Genomic DNA, 22,946 nt, shown 5'->3' with positions numbered 1-22,946 from the left:
TTAACTATTAGAGATGTCAAGGAATTCAGACAAATGAAAAATAATTGCATGAACTGATTCAGAGTGAAAAAAAAAACAGATCCAAGAGGACACAGCAATTGCAATGTTGTAAATAAAAGGATCACTACTAAAAGGAAATGTAACTTAATAAAGAAAAAACCAGCAAAGGTGATAGAAAAGTAGTGAAACATACCTTCTCTCTCATGGCTCAGAAGTGAGGTAATTATAAGAAATAAATATTGTATACATTAGTAGCTATAGCCTATATCAGATATTTTTGCATGATTGTTTTTGTTTGTGTTGAGGGAGGGTTAACTTGGGAAGAGAGTTAAGAAATGACTATGCTATAAAAGGGAAAAATTTATTTTTGTTTCTCTCTCCCCTTCTTCCTCTCTTTCCTCTCTGCCTCTATCTATAGCTCTCTGTCTTTCTGTCTCTCTGCCTCTGCCTCTGTCTCTCCTACTCCCTCTATCTTTTTGCCTGTATCATCATCATTTTGGGGCCAGAGTAAATAATAATTAAAGAAGATAAGCACTATGATGACAGGTTACACATTCTTGAGAGTTTCACATGCCTCCTTGGATGACTTCCCCTGAAGAATTTTATTATAGGAAATCCTAACTACCCTTACTCTTTGAAATTCCTTCTCCCAAAATCTAGAGTGTATCAATCACAATCAATCAACAAGCATTTATTAAATTCCTACTATGCATCAGGCACCATACTAAGTTCTGAGAATACAAAAATAAAAATGGAACAATCCCTTCCTTCAAAGAGTTTATGTTGAGGAAGCAACATGTACACATGTAAGCAAATATAAACTATATACAAAGAAAATATAAACTAATTTGGGGTGAAGCACCAGCAGCTAGGAACATCAGGAAAATGCTATCTAGAAGTAACATATGAATTGAGCTTTGAAAGAATCTACAGATTCTCAGAAGACAGGGAAGGTGGTTGATTATGAATGCATTTCAGATTATACCAGAATTTCCTATCCTTCTGTATAACAAATTTTAGGTGAGAGTGGTCATTTTCTTTTTAGTCCAACTGAAAATATTAAGAAATAAATATTTCTCTAGTCTAAAAACCCTTTCCAGATTTTTTTTTCTTTCAACAAAGCGTGTAAAAAGCCAAGAACAAGACTAAGGTTCCAGGAAATGGATTCAGGAGGGAGACCAAACTTTGAATAAAGAGCAGCTCTTGTCCTTATAAAGCTTTGCTTTCTCCATCCCCTGAAGTAATTGCCCTATAAACCATCCAAGAAAAATATCTTCTTTTCCATTCAGAAGCCCTCTCACTTCATTCAAAAAGGATTTCAGGGATATTAATCATAGAGCTGAGACTCTCAGTCCATGAGGGGACTGTTCAAGGAAGGAATTGAAGAGCTCTAATTGAACGATTTTTTGTTGCTGTTGTTGTTGTTGTTGTTCTATTTATCTAGGTCTGAGAGGGGTAAATTGAAGTCCCTCACTATTATAGTTTTCATGTCTTCCTATAACTCATTTAACTTTTCCCTTAAGAATTTAGATTTGGTACGGATGTATTCAGAATTGATATTGTCACTGTCTATGGTGCCTTTTAGCAAAATGTAGTTTCTCTGCTTATCTCCTTTAATTACATCCATTTTTTGCTTGAAGTTTATCTGAGAGCATAATTAATCCTTTTTTTCCTATTTCAACTGAAACATAATAGATTCTTCTCCAGTCCTTTATTTTAACTCTGTTATCTTTCTGCTTCAAGTGTATTTCTTGTAAACAACATATTATTGGATTCTGATTTCTAATGTTTGCTATCCATTTCCATTTTAATGGGTGAGTTCATCCCATTCACATTAACAGTTATGATTGCCAATTGTGTATTTCCCTCCATTCTATTCTCTTATACTTATCCTTCCCTTTTTAACCCTGCCCTTAAGGGTCTATTTTGCTTCCTACTAACCCTTTTCCCTTAACCCCTTTCCTTCCTATTTCCTTGTTGTGTACAATGTATCTCTTGTACCCAACTGTATGCGCATTCTTAACCAGATCAGATGAGAATGAAGTTCGTCATTTGCTCTCAAACACACTATCCCCTTCTTGTTGTATAAATTGCTCTTTACACACCCCATTTATGTGAGTGAATTTTCCCCATTCTTTTTGTCCCTTCTTCCCTCTCCCAGTGAATTCCTGTTCCCACTCATTCCATTCTTCTTTTAAGATCAACCAAATACAATAGAATCACACTTGGACTTTCTGTCTAATTACTCTAAGACTCATGATGGTGATAAAATTCCGAGGGGTTACATGTGTCATCTTCCTGTATAGGAATTTAAACTTTGGTCTCACATGATTTCTTTCTCATATTTGCCTTTTCATGCTTCTCTCAAATCCTTTCCCATTCTTTTACTGCTCTCATTTGGTTTTTTAAACGATTTTTAGCTCCTTCTTTAATTCTTCTTATTGGATTTGGGTCCAAGCTGCATTTATCTTTGAGGCTTTGCTCATAGATTTTTTTTTTTGTTACTCTCTTTTCTGTGTTTGTGTTTTGAATTTCCCTATCACCATGATAATTCTTTATAGTTTGGTCCGTTTTGTCTGTTTGCTTATTTGGCTATTTCTTAATTTTGGACTTTACGGTAGTGCTAGGCTCTGCACACTTCTAGAAAAAGGGGATGTCTGATCTGACCTTCTGCCCTCTCTCATCCTTCTGCTGCTTTCACAGCTCTGGCTGGGGTCCTGCAAGTTTTCAGTGCTCTCAGAGTGCTGTGATTTGGAGAAAGGTCTGGTCACTGCCCACCTGTTCTGAGTTATACAAATTCCGGACCCAGGTTTTGGTCTATCAGCTGGTTTCTATTTGGGAGTGTCAATAAACTGCTGCTAGACTCAGTCACTCCTGGCTTTCTGGGAGGCTCTCCACGTTCAGACTGGCTACTCTTTGCTTTGGGATGCTGTACTTTCCTCTAGGGATAACAGCCACACAGCTTTTCTTCATTTCTCACATGGAGGGAATAATCCCTATACTCCATACCACATAGGGTTTTTACTTTTATTATTACTCTGTAAATGCTGTGCTTTAGACCTCTACCTACAATACAGCCCTAGGTATACCCATCAGGCATGGGATAATCTTTACATTCTTAGGAGCTTCTTTTTTCTCTTTTCTCTCGCTTTCATAGTCTCCTTTGCCTCATCCTCATCTATGTCACAACCACTATTTTGGGCCTACCCTAAGGCTCTTTCCTGGGCTTTCTTCTTTTTTCTCTCTACATTTTCTTACTTGATGAGCTCCATGCCTCTGGTGGGCTCATGTACATTCTGTAGAAACTGAGACTGATAGAGGTTGTGACTTCCTTAGGGTCACACAGCTAGTAAGTGTTTGAGACTCAATTTAAATTCAGGTCCTCCTAATTCTGGGCCTAGAGCTCTATTTACTATGCCACCTAGCTATTTACTTCAAGGATTGATGATTTCATCAGTGTAGATGTTCTCTCTGTACACCTCCACAATTTATCCAATGCCTTAGTAAATGACTTCCCTATGTTATGGTAGTCAAAAAAGTTTTTCACATGCCTAACCTCCTGGTGGAGAGCTTCCGTACTTAAGAATCACTGAATCTCAGAGCTGGAAAAGACCTCAGGCATGATCTAGTCTGACTTGTACCTAAAGAAAAATCCACTCTACAAATACCTGATAAGTGACCAACTGGTCTTCATTTGAATGAATGACTGAATAAGCATTTGTTAAGAGCTATGTGTCAAGCACTGTGTTGAATACTGGAGACATAAACAGAAAAACAACACAGTCCTTGCCCTCAAGAAGCTCACATTTTAATTTGGGAAAGCAACACCTGTAAGAGAGTTCAGCTGCAAGGTGGATAAAAACGCCTGGAGGTCCCCAGTGTGTAGCTGCAGGGCTTTTGGGAAGTCCCAGAGGACCCTAGGATGAATTGATGTGTGGCCCCTGGGGGCAGCCCACCATCTTTGGGAAAGGGAAAATGAAACCCACAGGTTAGAGAAGGGATTCTGGGTTCTCTCTCACAGGGATGTGGATGGGGATTCAGTATATGGCCAGAAGGGGAAAAGGGAAAGGAATCATTGGCAGGTAGGTTGGGGTGCACTCTGGGGTAGGAACTGAGGGAAGTAGGCCTTGTTAGGCACTAGTCCTCCAGGAACCCCAAGATGAGGTCTGGGAGGCCTCTCAACAGGGTAAGTGAAAAGTGAGTTCTCACTAGAAGCCAAACTGCTGTATAGCCACACTTCTTCTGTGTGTAAAGTTGATGTTTTTTGGCATAAATAAAAATTTTATATTCAGCCATATTAAATTTCATCTTATTAGATTCAGCCTAATACAGATTTAGCCTGTCGAAAATACTTTTGGATCCTGACTCCTAGCTTTGTGTCATCTGAGAATTTGATAAGCATGTAATCTAGTCACTTTTCTCCAAATCACTGATAAAAATACTGAAGAGAACAAAAATAAGTACATTTCCTGAGGTACTCCACTTGAGATATCCTTCCAAAATGACATCAAACCATTAATGACTATTCTTTGCCTCTGGACATTTAACTAACCAAATCAACCTATATTCTTTAGTCCAAATCATTTCCACAAAAATAGCATGAGAATTTGTCAAATGTTTTACTTAAATCTAGGTAAACTATATCTACAGCACTCCTTTGATCTACAAGTTTTGTAACCCTGACCGGCCCTCTTTTCTCTCCCCCCATAAAAAAAAGGAAATAAGATTACTAACAGCGTAATCTGTTTCCTGGCTTTCTTTGATCACAGCTTCCTTTTCAAGATCTCACTATCCCTTTAACAACAGCTCCTAAAATTGTGCTAGGAATTGATGCATAACTCACTGGCCTATACTCTGCAGACTCCAATTTTTTTATTTTTTTTTGAAAGCCTGGACAGTTTTCCTGAGTGACAGCCTAGTGACACTGAGTACAGAGAAAGGTGGTATGACGACTGAATGTCTGAGACCAAAGAATTTGCACAGGGGGCAGATATTTTAGGGAAGCATTTGACAGGCAGGAAGAAGAGGCAAGCACAGATTTTTGAAATGCAGAGCAATCTCCCCTGAGTCATCAGCTAGAGGGTAAACTAGCTCGCAACTATGTCCTTAAATTCTCAGTGCCTGCAACCCTAGAGAATTCCTGAGTGGACTCCCTCAGTGAGATAATTCTTTCCTTGGGGGTGGGCGGGAGTGGAGATCTAATCTTAATCCCAGCCAAACAGGAAGGAAGGTGGGGCAGTGGATAGAATGCCTCGCCTGGAGTCAGAAAAGATTCATCTTCCTGAATTAAAATCTGGCCTCAGACACTTACTAGCTGTGTGACCCTGGGCAAGTCACTTAACCTGTTTGCCTCAGTTCTCTCATCTGTAAATGGGCAGGAGAAGGAAATGGCAAACCATTCTAGTACCCTTGCCAAAAAAAAACAAACCAAAAAAACCCAAATGGGGTCAAGAAGAATCAGATACGACTGAGAAACTACTGAACAATTCGACTGTCTATTCTATTTACTGCTTACTTTACTTTACTTCAACTTACTTGTTGAAGTTTACTAGCTATTCATAATCAGGGAAAGTGTCTTAAACTTATCACTCCCCTGGACTACAAATATTTGACGAGTGGTAGATGGCTCTAATTCCAGCCTGATATTTCTCTTGAAAGAAGGGGAACATTTAGCTGTTTTGTGCTTTTACACTTTGTTCCTCATAACTGTTAGGTCTGTGAGCCCATAGATTACTTAGAGATATTTAGGTATGTTATTTTATCCCCATCCCCAGAATGGAGGAGGAGAAATGGTCCAGGACCAATGTACACATCAGTAAAAAGTGGGACCAAAACTTAACTTAAGAAAGGCCCATGTACCCTGTGGCTGTTAGGGAAATACGTATCTAGTGGGAAAGAACAAAGTGCCTATTAATAAATGAGGGCCTTCCAGGGAATATCCATTCCACCATGCTACATCCCAAATAGCCTTTATTCTGGGGATAAAGAGACGTAGCAAGGATCTCAACCACCCCTCCAACCTCCCATCCTCTCCAGTCCCAGTAAGAGGCAAGTCAGTTTTATCTTTGGGACCCAAGATGGAATAAAGGAGAAATGTCTCCAAGTTCCTAGACAGTGAGTCTAGCTAGGGTGAGGAAGTCATGAACCCACAGAGAGAGACTTAAGAGTTTCATATAGGAAATTATATGAGAAAAGTACCAATCCTAGGCACTAAGTTCCCACACACAGACTTGAGGTAGGAACAGATTTTAGGAGGCTGAAACCTAAACAACAGTTTTGCCAAACAAAATTATGGGATCACAAGATTTAGAGCTAGGAGTAACTTCAAAAATTACCCAATGGCGGCACCTAGGTGGCACAGTGGATACAGCACCAGCCCTGGATTCAAGAGGACCTGAGGTCAAATGTGGCCTCAGACACATGAACACTCACTAGTTGTGTGACTCGGGGCAACTCAACCCCAACTGCCTCACAACAAAACAAAACAAAACAAAAAATTATCTAATGCAACTTTGTAACTTTAAAAAAGAAACTGAGGGCCAGAGAGGTGCCCAACATTACACAGCTACTAAGTGGCAGAGACTGAAGCCAGTTTTTCTCAGTCTATTTAGAGAGAACAGGAAGTGAAACAGAAAATGAATAAAAGACCTAGAAGAAGAAAGCCTTACTAGAAAGGAAAAATAAAGAGTATTACCTAGGTCACTAGAGATAGCATGGTATTTGTTTCCAAGACTCCTGTAAACCTCCCTTTTATTATTGTGTGTCCTCAGTACATAGGTGTAGTAATAAGAAATTCTTTTGAAAAAATGTATTACAGTAGTACACGACTAATGTGAAAATAGGTTCAATATGAATTTATATGTAGAGCTTATATCAGATTGCACACCATCTTGGGGTGGGAGGAGGGGAGAGAAGGGGAGAAAATTTGGAACTCAAAATCTTATGGAAGTGAATGTTGAAAACTAAAAAGAAATAATTTAAAAAAAAGAATAATCAAATTGAAAAAGAGGGCTGAATCCAAATAAGAATATGAAATTTGCTTTTTGAATAGTTTTCTCCTTGAAAAATGTTTAAAAAATATTGATCTTTCTGAGTCAGCAGCTAACACATTCAAGAATGATTAAGGGCTAGTTAATCCATGTAAATGACAAATTACCCTGAAAATAAAAGTTTATGTTTAGGTCATCAAAAAAAATAATAAAATAAAAAAATGTATTACAGAAGGTTTGGGTGCTATTTCTAGAAACAGGGTAAAGGAGAAAGGGAAACAATAACCACCTTCTCTCCCAAATCCTACTCTGGACAACAGGGAATCCAGTTCAGTGAAGTGGCAATAACAATGAAAAATGCAAAGGATGCCAGTAAGCCAAGTCCTAGGGCTTTGGTGCACTTTGAGCAAACAATAGCCAGGAAATCAGCCAGTACAAAACTACTGACCAGAATACTGAAAATCACTTACTCCTCACCATCTGCCAGATCAGATGTTAAAAAAGTGAGGTGGGACAGGGACAGACAGAAATTTCACCTCTTTTGCAATTTTGCCTTTACTCTGATGGCCACAATGAAAATTCTCTTCTGGGTCAATTTTGGTGCATATGTCATAGATTGAGTTCTGTTCTAGGCCCAACTTTATGTAACTGGGCTGCATAAAGATAGATTGAAGACCCATGCCAATCTTTGCACAGTCCCGAGTTACAGAAATGTATGTAAATGTAATGAAGTCCCTACCCTGTTCAGTAGCAACATTATGAGGAGGAAATCTGGTACCCTATGGGGAGAAACAAAATGAAACAGGACAGAGTCTCTCCCTGTAAATACTGATTAATCTAAGGTGATTCAGGAGCACAATGCCTATTTCAACGGAACTTTAAAAAGTCAAAACTGTAGAGAGATAACATAGCTCAAAAAGTAATCTTTGGAATCAAAAAAACCCTGTTTCAAAATTTTGGCCTCAGCTATTTACTCTCTGTATGACCTTTGTGCAAATCCACAATCTGCGCCTGAGTTTCCACAAGTATAAAATGAGAGGGATGGATTAAATTGAGTCGTAAAACCCTGTCTGGCTCTAGCAATTATAATCCAGAAGTCCTTGAGATAAAGAGTTGAGGAATGCAGAGCCTGAAGGGACCTCAGAGATCACCTAGAATTGGGGTAGCAATCCTTTCTCATATGACATGGTCAGCCAATTTCTGATTGAAGATTTCCAGACTACTTTGTTACGAAGGCCCTTCCTCTTTGGGGCAGCTCTAAAGATTAGGAACTCATATCAAGACAAAATTTGTCAAGTTGGAAATTCTACCTACTGTACCTATCCCTGTCTTCTGGGGACACTGAAAACAAGTTCAGCACCTCTTCAAAGTTACAGCCTTCCAAATACTTCAAGATAGCCTTTAAAATCTTTGGCTCTAGGCAAAGGACCCCAGTTCCAAAATAAAATATTTTTTAAAAAAGACCCCAGTTCCTTCAGTTAATCCTTTTATGCATAATCTCAAGTCTTTTCACCATCCTGGTCACCCTCTTCTGGAAGCACTCCAATTTGACAATGTTTTGCCTAAAACTGGGCCCTAGCTTGGAATATAATTCTCTAGATGAGGTCTAAGGGCAGAGTACACTGGAATAAATGAAAAAGTATTTATTAAGCACTATGTACCAGGCACAGTGCAAAGTGCTGGAATTACAAATACAAGAGACAGCCCCTGCCCTCAAGGAATTTACATTCCAGTAGAGGAAAATAACACAGCTCTGGGAAGAGGTGGCTAGGAAAGAGTGAAGTCACAGTGAGGATGAGTGAAGATGTAAGGAAATCAAATGATGTACCCTAGACCCGGACGCCATGCTTCTAATGAAATACTGTATATTTGTAAAGAACTGTGCAAATCTTAAAAAGTGCTACAGAAATGTCAGCTATTATTATTACTGACATAATCTAAACGTGAATTTCACCCATTTTTTTAAAGTCCTACTCTGATGCCTCAGTATGGAATGAACGTGACTGAGTTCTAAATTAACAAGCATTTTAAAAACATTCTATGTACTGGGCTACAAATACTTTACAGCGTGTCCTTTAAGTCTTAGTGCAGTTTAAGCTTTAACAGTTTAAACTGCACTAAAACTTCAAGGACACCCTGTATGAGTAAGTCCCTTTCCCTACGGAGTTTCCATGTAGACCATCAGCTGAACATAACAGAATGTTAACTTGAAGAAAGCAGTTGCAATTTCCTTTTTCTATCCTCAGTATTTATTATGGCTCCTAGCACATACTGGCACTTAATAAATGCTTACTGAATGAATCTATGTTTTCATTCAGGTCACTGGTAAGCATGTTAAATAGAAAAGAGCCAAGGACAGAGCTTTGAAATGAAAGATTACCCTTCTGGGAAAATTATGAAAATGGGGGAAGGTATTATAAGCTCCCAGAGATGCCCTGTATGGGAACAGCATAAGGTTACTCTTTCTTCTGGGGGCTGGTCATAAGCCAGGGCTAATGAAACAATGAAATGACTGAGGACAATGAAGCTCTCTATGGGGGTGCCTAATCAAAACGAAATCCACCTAAACACAAATTCAGGAAGTCACCCATTCTGTCTCCTCTCAGCTTGACCAACTTAAACACCACTAACTAGTTTTGGGGATAGATATCATGATGTATGGGAGGCTCATAAAGAAATGCATATTAGTTCATATGATATTTACTGAATTTATAGTCTTGTTTTCATGCTAAATTTTCCCCAAGAGTAGGTGTTGCAGGGACAATATCCAAAAGCCCCTTTCCCTATCCCCACTCTTTACCTCTCATGCAAGTTGATATAGTTTTTCCTTAAGACACTGAAACTGTGTTTGATATCTGATTGGCTTAGGAGACTAAGGCTTGGACTCTCTCTCCCCTTTCCTGTTTAGTAAAGCCAAAGATATAAAGAGTACTTTGAGAATGTAGAGAAAGGAAGACTATTCAGTACCATTAGTTCTGATAGCAGATGCAAAAAAGTGTTAAGTGATGACCATTTTGCATGAGACAGCATGGTAAGATTAAAAATGTTTACCCAGCTCACACGTGTTAAGCTCACAAGGTAGAGTGAATTATCTGCTGAATGTAATTGTTGGATTAAGCTCAGTTTTGGGCAAGTTTAGTTTTTAAATACAGGTAAAACAAATAAAGGCCCCCAAATAGCTAAAGGGAATCAATGATAAGTACCCAAAAAACCCCCAAACATGAAAAAAAAAACACCCAACCCATTCCAACAGGGTTGTAGCTAAACCTGGTTCTGAGATTTGGCCTTTGCATGACCTTCTACTCTCTCCTGTCTGGACTCTTTCATTATGAAAGAAATACTCAAGAATTATCAATATAATCAATAATCAAGAAGCTTCTATGTGACATTGACATTTAATAAGAAGCCCGAGGATCTCTTTCCCACTTAACTGCTCTCAACAATTAAATATATTTGCATCAGGGGTAAAAAAAAAAAATGTTGTCCTTGTCACCGTGAGACAGACCTAAATGGAAGCTGCCTGAATTCTCGGATTCCCAGGAAGAGGTCTGCATTTTGAGCTGCTCTGCCTAAATAAAATAATCTTCTGAGAACAAAATGAAGTTCTACTGTCAAATCAATTAGAATTTTCTAAGAAAAATAAGGTAAGGTGTTAAAGTGGGAAGATTTACATTAATCATCTCAGTAAGTCAACAAGCACTTATTAAATCAATGAGCATTTATTAAAGGCCTCTGTATGTGGCCCTTGCCTAGGTGTTATAAAAGGAGAACATCTGCAGCCTGACCTCGAGCAGCTTGCAGTCCTTTATGGAGTCTCTTCTTCCTGACCACTGACCACTGTTTAAAAAACAAAGAAAAAGAAAAAAGAAAAAATACATGACTGAGAAATTCCCTGCTTTCATTAGAGCCCTGTGTTTACTCTCCAGTATGGAGTCTTTGATGTCTGATGAAGGCTGAACTACACCTGAAAGCTTTTCCACACTCCTTACATTCATAAGGTTTCTCTCCAGTATGAGTTCTCTGATGCTGAGTAAGGGATGAGCTCTGGCTGAAGGCTTTCCCACATTCATTACATTCATAGGGTTTCTCTCCAGTATGAATGACATGATGTCTAATGAGGGCTGAGCTATCACTGAAGGCTTTTCCACATTCATTACATTCATAGGGTTTCTCTCCAGTATGAATATTCTGATGGATTATGAGGTTTGTACTCTGGCTGAAGTCTTTCCCACATTCATTACACTTATAAGGTTTCTCTCCAGAATGAATTCTCTGATGGTTTGTGAGATTTGCACTCTGACTGAAGGCTTTCCCACATTCATTACATTTATAGGGTTTCTCTCCAGTATGAATTCTCTGATGCTGAATAAAGGCGGCACAATAACCAAAGGATTTTCCACACTGAATACATTTATAGGGTTTTTCTCCAGTATGAGTTCTTTGATGGTTTGTGAGATTTGCACTGTGACGGAAGGCTTTTCCACATTCATTACATTCATAAGGTTTCTCTCCAGTATGAATTCTCTGATGTTGAATAAGGGCTGAGCAGTCACCAAAGGCTCTCTCACATTCATTACATTTATAGGGTTTCTCTCCAGTATGAGTTCTCTGATGTTTGGTGAGGTTTGCATTCTGACTGAAAGCTTTTCCACATTCGTTACATTTATAGGGTTTCTCTCCAGTATGAATTCTCTGGTGCTGAACAAGGGATGAGCTCTGGCTGAAGGCTTTCCCACATTCATTACATTCATATGGTTTCTCTCCAGTATGACTTTTCTGATGCTGAGAAAGGGATGAGCAGTAACTGAAGCCTTTTCCACAATCATTACAAGTATAGGGTTTTTCTTCAGCATGTATCTTATGATGTTTAAGTAGGTCTGAATTCTTTCTACGTATACTACATTTAAGGAGGCTTTTTCCTACACGAACTCTCTGTTGTGTAACAAGGACTGACCTCAGGCCAAAGTTCCTCCCAAGTTCACTACCTTCAAGACCTCTCTCTCCAGGGGAAGGTTTCTTGTGAATGATTTTTACTTTCCTTGAATCTCTCTCTTGGTTTTCCTGCTGCCTCTCTAGTCTGCCATCACATTCCCACGTCTCTTGATATGTGGGGTCCTCTGGACCAATTTTTGGTAGTGTTTCCATTATTGCTTCTTTGGGTGCAGTTGAGTTATCTTCAAAAATGTCAGGATTTGGAGGTGATTCTTTGGACTCTGGTACAGTATCCCAGTCTGAAAGAAACAAACAAAAAAATGCAAATACCTCTTGGAAGAGAGTAGATTATGGTAATGGGAATGTTGATTAGCAGTAACAGCATACCCCTACAATTATATAAGCCTTCTATACACACTTAGAGAGGAAATTTAGAAGGAAACACAGACAAGCAGGACAGCTTTGAAACTAACATACTGAATTTATTATACATGTTTCAAAAAAGCAAGCTGTACATAATAGAGATAAACATTTTCAAATATAATCCTCTTTTTATGTTTTACTTTGTACTGTACATGGAAATATTTTTTGGTGTTCATTAAATCAGAATTAGAAAAATTTTTTAGGGGCAGCTAAATGGCATAGTGGATAGAGCACCAGCCCTGGAGTCAGGAGGACCTGAGTTCAAATCCAGCCTCAGACACATAACACTTACTAGCTGTGTGACTCTGGGCAAGTCACTTAACCCCAGATGCCTCACATATACACACACACACACACACACAAAATTTTTTTTTAAAGAATCTTAACATAGAATAGATCACAGATAATCAGAGCTAGAAGAGACTTTTGACATTAGCTATTCAATTAAATTCAGCAAGCATTTATTAAGTACCCACTATATGTAAGACAATATGCTAGGCTCTAAGGATACAAATACAAAATCAGTCCCTGACTTCTAGAAGTTTATACTCTATTGGCAGGATATAGCACAAACACTGATAAGCAAATATAAAGTATGGACAAAATAAACACAAAGTAGCTTCAGGCAGGGGTCAGCACTAACAACTTGAGGTAAGAACAAAGGTCCTAGGGAAGAGGTGGCACTTAAACTAAACCTTGAAGGAATATGGAGATTCCAAGAAGCAGAGATGAGGAGGGAGAAGATTCCAGCCCTAGGGAAACATGTAGGAGATATAATGTTGTATCTCAAAATCAACATGTCTAAAATGAAACTCATTCTCTTTCCCCCTAAACTTGTGCCTCCTCCTAACTTCCCTGCTTAGGCTGAGAGTGCCACTATCCTTCCGATGATTTACGTTTGCAGCTGTGACTCTTCATTCTCTCATTTCTCGTATCTAAGCAGCTGCCAACTCTTGCCAATTCTAGCTGTACTAATATCTCTTGAATTTGTTCTCATTTCTCTGCTGAAATGGCAGCTACTCTAGTTAAGAGTCTCATCTTCTGGTACCTGGACTATTATAATAGCTTCCTAATTGGCCTCCCTGTTTCCAAACTCTCCCCTCTCGAATCCATCTTTGCACAGTTGTCAAAATAAATCTTAAGGTAAAGGACTGAGCACGTCACTCCCCTGTTAAATCAACAGGAGAGTTTCTGTAGAATAAAATATAAACTCCTGTTTGACATTTAAAGTCCTTCACAATCTGGCTCCAGCCCTACCTCTCCAGATTTATTTCTCATTACTCTCCCCTCAATCTATTCCAGCCTACCTAGCCCACTTGCTGCTGTCTGTCCCACAAACACTCCATGTCAGATCTCTAACTTGACATAGGCCCTCTTCCATGCTCAGAAGGCACTTTCTTCTTACCTTTGCCTAGTTTCCTAGGTTCCTTTAGGTTTAGCTCAGGTGCCATCTTTCCTGATCTCATGTCCTGCCCCATACCCCCAATGAGTTCTCAGAGCTTTCCTCTTCCTGAAATTACTTTGTATTTACTTTTCTGTAGACATAGATTCTCCTAGTGGAAAGTAAGCTCTTTGAAGGCAGGGGCTCTTTTGTTTTTCATTGCATTCTCAGCACCTAACGTTGTACCTTGCACACATTAGACACTTAAGTGGAAGTGACTTGAATTAAGAATGAACAAGCTCTTTAAAGCAGTGAATTTAGAAAGAGAAAAAGAAGAGAAGTAAAATCAGCCTTGAATGACTCCCATTTAAAAAGCAAAAGGATTAAGAAGTACAGGAAACAGAAAGGAGTGGTCACAGAGCTATGAAAAGAACCAATGCAGTATAATGTCAAACAAACCAAGGAAGGTACAAGTTTAAGACGTACAGGCAGACATCAACTTCAGTGAAAAGGTCAAGGGGAATAGAGATTTTTTTAATTGTTTATTTTAAATATTCTTTTTTTTTTTTAATTTTGAGTTTCAGGTTCTTTCCCTACCTCCCACCTTTCCCCCACCCAATGAGAAGGCAAACAATATATCAATTATACATGTGAAATCATGCAAAACATATGCTCTGTTCATTTTCAGTGATTCCCTTATTCTCTTACTTACCTGAACAGGTGCTTCCTGGGTCTTCTTTCCTGGGCATCCATGAGTCTTCTCCTTCCTCCAACTCAGAGTTCACATCAGGTTTAGAAACTGGAAGCCCTGCTCATAGGGGAAGAGATGGGACTTGAATATTTGAAAGAGGATATAATATGAAGAATCTTAGAAACACACTGTGAAAAAGAGACAAGTCAGGAAATTATTCTTAGTTTATAGAGAAAATTATCTAATTTACTCACCTGAGATCTTAGGGAATTAAGCCTAGAAGGGAAAGAGGGGTGGGGGGGGGAGGGAGGAAAAGAAGAACAGAAAGACAATGGATAGAGAAAAGTACAGGTGTCAAGTCCATCACAATGGTGTTTCCCTGGGAACAGGGAATAGAAACAATTTGTCCTCAGGCCCCAGGAAGTTTAGGTATTTATGACCCATGAACCCTAAGCCAAAAATTAATTACATATTTCAGATGATACTTCAGATTTTAAGAACTGGAGAGCCAAAGACGCACTAAGAGGCAGCTGTTCTTACCCAGCAAAACCAGGTTCCTGTACTTCTCCAACATCAGGTCCTTGTATAGGTCTTTCTGAGGAAGGTCTAGTTGCCCCCACTCCTCCTGGGTGAAGTCCATGACCACATCTTTAAATGCCACAGATTCCTGAAACACCAAAATGTTTCCATTCACTCAAGGCCCCCACTCCCACATGGCCCTAGAAAAAGGGCTAAAGTGTATAGAATTAAGTGAGGTAAACCATATGCTATGGAAATAGTTCCCAATGATGTTGATATGTTAGGTGTTCCAAGTCAAGCATTTATTGAGCACTATATCCACCTATGACAACTAGGCTCTCTCTGTGATAAAAAAGAATTATGAAACAATTTTCTCTCTTCTTGAGCTAACAATTTTGCTAAGAAGAAAATAATAAGAGTAGCTAGCATTTATACAGCACTCTAAGTTTCACAAAGCACATTACATTTGTTAACTCATTTAGTCCTGAAGACAGAACTGGTTGGGAGCACTGCACTAGGACTTACACAAACTGGGTCCAAGTCCCAGCTCTTACATTTCCTCTGCCAGCAGCGATGCCACCTTTAGCCAATTACTTAAGCTCTCATCTTCAGATTCCTCATCTCTGAAATAAGGGCAGTGAATACCTGAGATCCGTATGGATTTGGACAATCCACGTAACCATCCTGGATCTCAGCTTCCTTACCTGCAAAATGAAATCACTGAGCAGTTGGCATCTAGGTGATGATTGAGGTGAATTCTAAAGACCCTGCTAGCTTTTATAAACTATGATTTCTACAACTAGGCACAATGTATTGATGTTTAGAGATGCAGATTCCAGCTTGATATAGAAAAAACTTCTTAACAGTTAGAGCTATCCAAGAGTTGAAGAAGGATTTTAAAAACTAGTGAGTTCCCTATCATTAGAGGTCTTCAAGCAGAGAGTGATATTTAGGGGAATTACAGAGAGGAATTTCCTATTCAGCTATGGGTTGAACTGGATGACTTCTGAGGTTCCTTCCAAGTCTGAAATCATAAGATTCATATTTTAGGAAATATGTACAAAGCACTGGGATAGGCACTGAAAGAGATAATTAAAGCAAGGTCTCTTCCCTCAATTCAATAAACATCTGTTAAAGGACCTTTGTGTGCAGGACACTGTGCTAGGTGGTAGAAGAGGTTCAGCAACTTACTGTTGAGTAGGAGGTTATAACCCACATACAAATAACTATAGCACATAAGAAAGGTGTGAAGCTAGAGGGAAAGGTCATTGCCAGTGGAAAAAGGGGAGATGATAGAAGTTTTAATGAGAGGCTCTAACATGCAAATTGGGCTCCAAAGTATAGGTAGTTTAATAGCTTCAGGCAGAAGGAACAGTGTAAGCAAAGGACAGGGGCAGGAAAGGCAAAGGACACAAAATGAGTATAGTCTGGCTGAGCACAGGGCACATGGAAGGGAATCATTTGAGATACTTCCCTAGAGACAAGAAGAACCTTGTGCCAAGCAGAGGGGCCTAAACCTCATTCAGGAAACACTTGACAACATGTTCTATAAGGGTCTGGGTAGAGAAGAAATACAGCCAAACTGACACATGGGTGACACCAGTGTGAAGTATGGTTGGGGGAAAGAATGAATAGGAATAAGAACAAGGAGATGCGCAATAAGAACAAGGAGATGCGGCAATACTCAGGAAGACATCAGTGAGGACCTATATGAGGGCAGTAGTGCTATAAGGAAAGGAGGGAGAGGGAAGACCAAGATGTCTCCATCACTGAGATGAATTGAAGAAGGAGAAGGAGTCAAAGACAATCCCAAGAAAGACTGGAGAATGGTGGTGCCACTGAAAGAAATCATAAACTCAGGAGAAGCAGATTTTTGAGGGAAAAGATGAAAAGTTCACCCTTAGACATGATGAATTTGAGGTACACGAACACAACCCCTAATGGCTGAAGGAAAAGCAGACAACTTTACCAACAACTTACCAAGGGTACTTAATCTTTTGTGTGCCATAAAAGCCTTGGGGAGTATGGTAAAACCTGAAGATCCCTACTACATATTGTTACCTACGTTCATAATTGAAAGAAATACTAAATTTCTGTTAGAAGTTAGTGAAAATAAAGATTTTTTTTCCCATTTTTTTCTCTTCCCCAATAAAGATTTCTTTATCACCCACAGAGCCCCTGAAATCTACCCACAGACTCCTCTGCCCTATGCTAATGACGTAACAGGCCCATACCTTAATATATATTAAGAGCAAAAGAGAGGTAGCTTTGACATCAATTGTTGTTCTTAGTAAACCCGTGCTAGATCGTAAACTTTGGCACTGTCTTGAAACCAAACTGATTTCACTGATTTAAACCTTATGGTGTCTAACACTGAGTCCTTCAGTGCTTCTCAGCACCATCTAGGCTCAGTCTCTCTATGACTGGTGGGTGATCTCTTCCCTTCAGTGTCTGCTCAGCTAATTCTCCATCATCTCTTTTCTCGTCACCAGGGAATCCAACTAAGAGAAAGTAGCAATGAACAGAACTGACGAAGTGGAACAAAAAAAAAACAGGAAGAAAAGGTATTCAAAGTAAAATAAAAATAAGATCAGAAAATAACTGGACAAAGATCTGAAAACAACGTAGGACAAACAGAGAGGGAAATGTAGGAAATAAGGAACAACCAGGGTCTGGAGAAATGCATTTCTATTATCTTGTAAATAAAGTTATCAAGGAAAATGAAGTTGTTCTTGAAAGAATGAGTACTTCAAAGAAACAGAAGGAAAGGGATATAAAGAGGGAAAGGAGGTGAACTGTTAGGAGGCTAGAGAGTGAAATAATGCAATAGAGAGAAAGAAGGAAAGAAAAACCAATGGACATCTGGAGTTACGTGACAGGTGTGGGCTCTGCCTACAGAAAGGAGAGCTGGACCACTGCTAGAAGAAAGAACGTCGTCATGTGTCCCAGGAGATGGTAACATAGATCCACAGGTACATCAGATAAGAAGTCATTCAATACTGGTCAGAGAAAGATGAGAAGAACTTGTGATGGTTGAAAAGGCATCAAGTAAGCTATCTGTCAAGCTGATATAAGCAATAGAAAGCTCTGCTGTCCTCCCAGGATATTTATGTAGGATGTGCCTCCCAAGAAATTTCCAACTTGATGGGCAGTACACATTTCTGGTGATTAACATAAGAACTAATTACACTCCCAAAAGGAACTAAGAAAGCGTGGCTCAGGATTATGTAGTCCTGAGCAAAAAAACTAAATACATTAGAAGCACAGGTAGTATTTTTATCTCTACTTCTGACTGAAAGTAGAAGACTTTTTTGGGATGGGGGTGGGGGGACAGGTCCATGCCTGTGATTTCTTCAGTGTAGGAAACATCCAATATAGAAGCTTCTTCTATCAATCAATCAACCAGCACTTATTAAACATCCATTATGTGCCAGACACTGTGCTAGGTACTGGAGCTACAAAAACAAAAATGAAACAGTCTCCACCCTCAAGGAGCTTATATTATTTTAGAGATAATAATATATGTGAAAGTATAGATAAAATATTTAAAATAAACACAAGGTAATTTGGGATGAAAAGAAGAGAACACTGAGGAGATCAGGAACGGCTTCATGTAGACATGTAAAAGATGCTATTGGAGCAGAATTTAAAGGAAACAGATTCTAAGAGGCTGAGGTGCGGTAGGATTGCATTGCAGGCATGGAAGACAGCAAATTCAAAATATCAGCAACTAATTTTTAAGTTATAGTTTTAGACCATTGTCTGAACAATGGGAAGTTAAATGATTTGCCCATGATCACATAAACAGTATGTACCTGAAGCAGGACTTGAATCTTGGTTTTCCTGTCTTTAGGCTCTATCAACTACACCTTTACTTAAATGGACCATTCCACAGAACTCTACATAAAAAGATTTTTATGTAATGTGAATTTGCCTGTAGATGTTTCGCAGAGAAGCAGAAAGCGGGCCTCGAGTTTGTGGTGAGAGACATGTCGAAGCATAGGTGAAGAAAGAGGAGGAAGAACATTTGGGGGCTGGGGCCAGCCACATGGGGGCCTGACCAGAATGAAGAGGAAGAACATTCAGGGGGCAGACATGTAAGGCTGGGCATGGACATAACAAGAGAGGATGGGTGACCCTCAGGGGCCAGAGACAGATAAGTGGCACCTGGGGACAGACAGACAGAAGACAGACATGCTGTGCCCAACATGTGGGTGAGTAGGTATGTCCTTTCTTTTGCTTCACTTGGAGAATTTTTGGGTTTTTTAGGTCTTTTTTGGTGGGAGTGGAGGGTGGGAGGCCACAAGCTCTGAGCCAAGTGGCAGGAGCAGAGAGCATAGTACTGTCCAGTAAAATTAACATAGGTTTTTTTGGGGAATGAAAATTTCTTTCAAAATTCAGTTATGTGGTACAGTGGACAGAGCTCTAAACTTGGAATCAGGAAGACTCATCTTCATGACACTTACTAGATGTATGACCCTGGGCAAGTCACTTAACCCTGTTTGCCTCAGTTTTCTCATCTGTAAAATGAGCTGGAGAAAGAAATGGCAAATCACTCCAGTACCTTTGTCAAGAAAATCCCAAAAGGTGTCACAAAGAGTTGGGCACCACTGAAAACTAAACAACAATTACATTATTTCAAAAATTCAAATTTGCATAATTCAAGAACTGTTTGTATACCATGATTCCTTTCAATCTTAGGCAACATTAATAGAGGCAATGTATCCAAAATGAAGTAGGCAATAGTAAACGATTTTATCTGATCAAACACCTGGAGTACTGTATTCAGTTTGGGGCAACACAGTTTATTAATAACAATAAGAGCTAGTATTTATAGCGTTTTAAGATTTGCAAAGCGATCTTACAAATGTCCTCATTTCTCAGACTTCTGACTCCACCATGCCCCAGGAAGCTCATTAGTGAACAATCTCATCAACCTATAAGATCCATTAGCCTGGGTAAACCTCATCACCACCCTCTGTCTCACTGATTTGAGGGTGGGGCCACGAGTTTAACTTGGATATCTCCTCATTTCTTACCTGGCTGCGATACTCTGGGACTCTTCTGACTTCACCATGCCCATGTTGGGTCCCTTCTTCCTCTTCCCCCCTCCACTTTTCAGCCTTTTGGGTGTCGTCTTCCACCATTAGCTTGTAAGCTCCTTTAGGCCAGGGATTCTGTTTGCACTTAATATAGTGCCAGGGCCACAGCATGCACTTAATGTTTATTGACTATATATTTATCTTCAAAACAACCCTGAAAGGCAGGTGCTATTATTATCCCCACTTTACAGAGGAGAAAACTGAGGCAGAGAGAGGTTAAGTGACTTGTCATGTGGCTAGTAAGTGTTTGAGGATGGATTTGAACTTGGGTCTTCCTGACTCCCAGTTCCAGTTCTCTATTCACTGTGCCAGCTACCTGGCTTTTACTTACGGTATAAACCTTTCAGAACCATATTCTATTGATGGATTTCATTCCACCAAGTCTCAGTGATTATCTATGAGGTCAAATTTACCTTCGTGCATAAATATTTCTAGTTCATGTTGACTATTAATTATACTTGTGGATTGTTTAGGTTTTTGACATGAAAAGTAACTGCATGTCATAATCTGGATAATCTTTTCCGTCATAATCTTTTTCCACTTGGTCTTTCTTATGTGGATAGTCAGGACAATTCTTTTGAGGTGTTGCAGACCTCTTCCAGAAGACTCTGCAGTGTTCCAAATACCCAACCTTATTTCCCATCCATTCTCCAAAAGGAAACATCAGCTCCAGTCAAGTATACTCTGTTTTACAGAGACTACATGCTTTCTTTTGCCTCTAGTCTTTTGCTCAGGCTATTCCTAACCAGTTTCCACCCTCCTTACTAAAAAAAAAAAAATCCTACCCATTTATCAAGGCATGGTTCAAAATCCATCTCTTCCATGAAGCCTCCCAATGATATTAACTGGAATTATAAATCATGGTAAGTTAAAAAGATCTGAGTGGGACCTTAGAGGTCACTTAATCCAATCCCTTCATTTTTGCAGATGAGTAACTAGAGGCTCTAAGAGGTGAAATCACTTGCCTGAGATCACATGGTAAGGATATAGTAAAGCCAAGACTCAAACCCAGGTCTCCTGACTACCAGGTCTAGGCCTCTTCCACAATGATCTAAATATTTAGACTCATATCTACAGCAATGGAAGGGACATCAGAGATGCAGTCCAACCACCTATTTTTAGGGATGAGGAGAGTGGAGTTTCAGGTGTTAACTTAGAAACAAAACTAAGATTCAACTCCACATCTTTTGACTCCAAATCTAGTGCTCTTTCTATTACACCATGCCATCACACCAATTAAATGCTTCATTCATGTATGTCTTGATTCCTCTACTTAAGCTTGAGGTAAAAATTATGTTATACATCTTATATTCCTCACAGAAGTTACCTAAACATAGTCTGAATAAATTCAGTCTGAATAAATATGTGAAGAATAAGAAGGTTATATGCAAATAAGAGGAATGCTGGGCCAATGGGAATATTCCCTATGGAATTCACTGCCTATCAGGATTGGCTCAATCTGCAAGAAGGAAAGAGGGCTTCAAGCTCAGGTAACTAAGTGAAACTTTGCTAGGCAAGAGAATCTCTAGGATCAGAGAAGGAACTCTGTCGAAAATGAGAAAACGTATTCCAACATACCTGGGACCTGGCTGACAAGAGCACGCCAGTAATACCCTCATCTCCTAGTTTCCCTTCTTCAGAATGGACAGAGTCCTGAGAATACAGAGCTGGAAGAGAAAGCAATCATGAAGAAGGCCAGCGCTGCAGCTCTCAGTCTCACCAGATTAGAAATTCTCATGTTTTTACTGCAAAGAGAGAATTCAAATGAAACAGAAGTAAGCCCGGTCTAGATAAAAAGGCCACAGATTTTAAGCCAGCTAGCAAATGCCTCAATCTGTTATTATGATCACAGGGAAATCATATGATTCCAAGGGAACAAAGCTGACGAGGGAACTGAGAATTTTGCAACTTTGTTCCCTAAACATAGTCTAAGGATCAGACTGTAACAATACCCAGTGTTATCAGCAAATCACCTAAAGTCAAGGAAGAATGGTCCCTGCCTAATTTTCTGCATCACTGCACAGGGCAAAGCCAAGAGGGAAGAAAGTAATACCAGGAAGGCCAAGTCCTGCCCCAGATACTCATTCTCAGAGTCTACCACACCCCGGGGCAAGGCAGATGGGAGGAAAGGAAGTCATTTCTTCTTCTCTTCTTCTCCTTACCGGAGGAGGGCGAGGAGGGTGAAGGGGGGGTGGGGGTGGGTCTGTTATTACTCCATCCCCCCAGGCACTGAGCCGTCACACCCGAGGCTGCTGTAACTCTCACCTTCTTCTTCCAGCATGGGGGTGGATGCGCTAGGTCGCTGCCTCCCGGACGGCCCGGACGGCCCCGACTTCTCGGAGCAGGAGGGTCCGCAGCTACGGCAGAAAACGCTCTTCTCCGTGATTCTCCCGCACCGAAGAGGGCTCCGGTCAACGACCTGGGATCAAAGGATATGGATGGCCGAAGGGTCCTCGGGCATCGGGTCATCCCTTATCTTAGGGATCCATCATCCGAGGGTCAAACGAAGCCAGGGACCAGCCCAAGGTCACCCGGCCAGAAGGGGGAGGGGGAAGGACTAGAATCCAGGTCAGTTGGGTTTGCAAACGCAGCGCGCTTTGCTTGTGCCCCTCCAGGCCCGTGGGGCAGCTCCGGGGAGCGGGGGCCCCCACGGGCCTTGGCTCTGCAGACACCACGGGGCCGCGGCTGCGGGGAGGGCGGGCCGAACCGGCGCTGGGGGTCTGAAGGGCCCTCGTGACGCCCCTCCCAGCCTGGGAGGGGCGCTGCTCCCCCCACGCCCCCCACGAGCGCGGGGCCAGTGGGCGAGAGTCAGAGCAGCGGTGGAGTGAGCGCGAGACCCCGCTGGGGCACTTCCGGTCATGCGCAGAACCCCTCGCCCAGCCCCCCCACCCTGTGTGCCTCTCCAGGGG

General features: G+C 40.4%; 1 protein-coding gene across 8 annotated transcripts in view; it reads right to left on the bottom strand.

Moving 5' to 3' along the window:
* LOC114046881 (zinc finger protein 79-like) overlaps positions 1-22,708 on the bottom strand; it is a 72,272-nt gene extending 49,564 nt beyond the window's left edge. The window contains exons 1-6 of one of the 8 annotated variants that reach the window (XM_027867476.1): positions 22,303-22,400; positions 21,616-21,704; positions 19,975-20,121; positions 14,957-15,083; positions 14,438-14,533; positions 10,909-12,220 (exon numbers count right to left, since the gene is read on the bottom strand). In XM_027867476.1, coding sequence (XP_027723277.1) covers positions 10,909-12,220; positions 14,438-14,533; positions 14,957-15,083; positions 19,975-20,121; positions 21,616-21,704; positions 22,303-22,318 — 1,787 coding nt within the window. In that variant the 5' untranslated portion in view covers positions 22,319-22,400. The other 7 variants (XM_027867467.1, XM_027867470.1, XM_027867472.1 and 4 more) reach the window with 7 other exon arrangements.
* Positions 22,709-22,946: the final 238 nt, after the last annotated feature.

The sequence above is a fragment of the Vombatus ursinus genome, unplaced genomic scaffold, assembly GCF_900497805.2.
Source record: "Vombatus ursinus unplaced genomic scaffold, bare-nosed wombat genome assembly UNPS02014786.1, whole genome shotgun sequence".
Classification (NCBI taxonomy): Eukaryota; Metazoa; Chordata; class Mammalia; order Diprotodontia; family Vombatidae; genus Vombatus; species Vombatus ursinus.
Note: the sequence above shows the minus strand (reverse complement) of the source record. Positions and strands in the feature narration are given on the sequence as shown.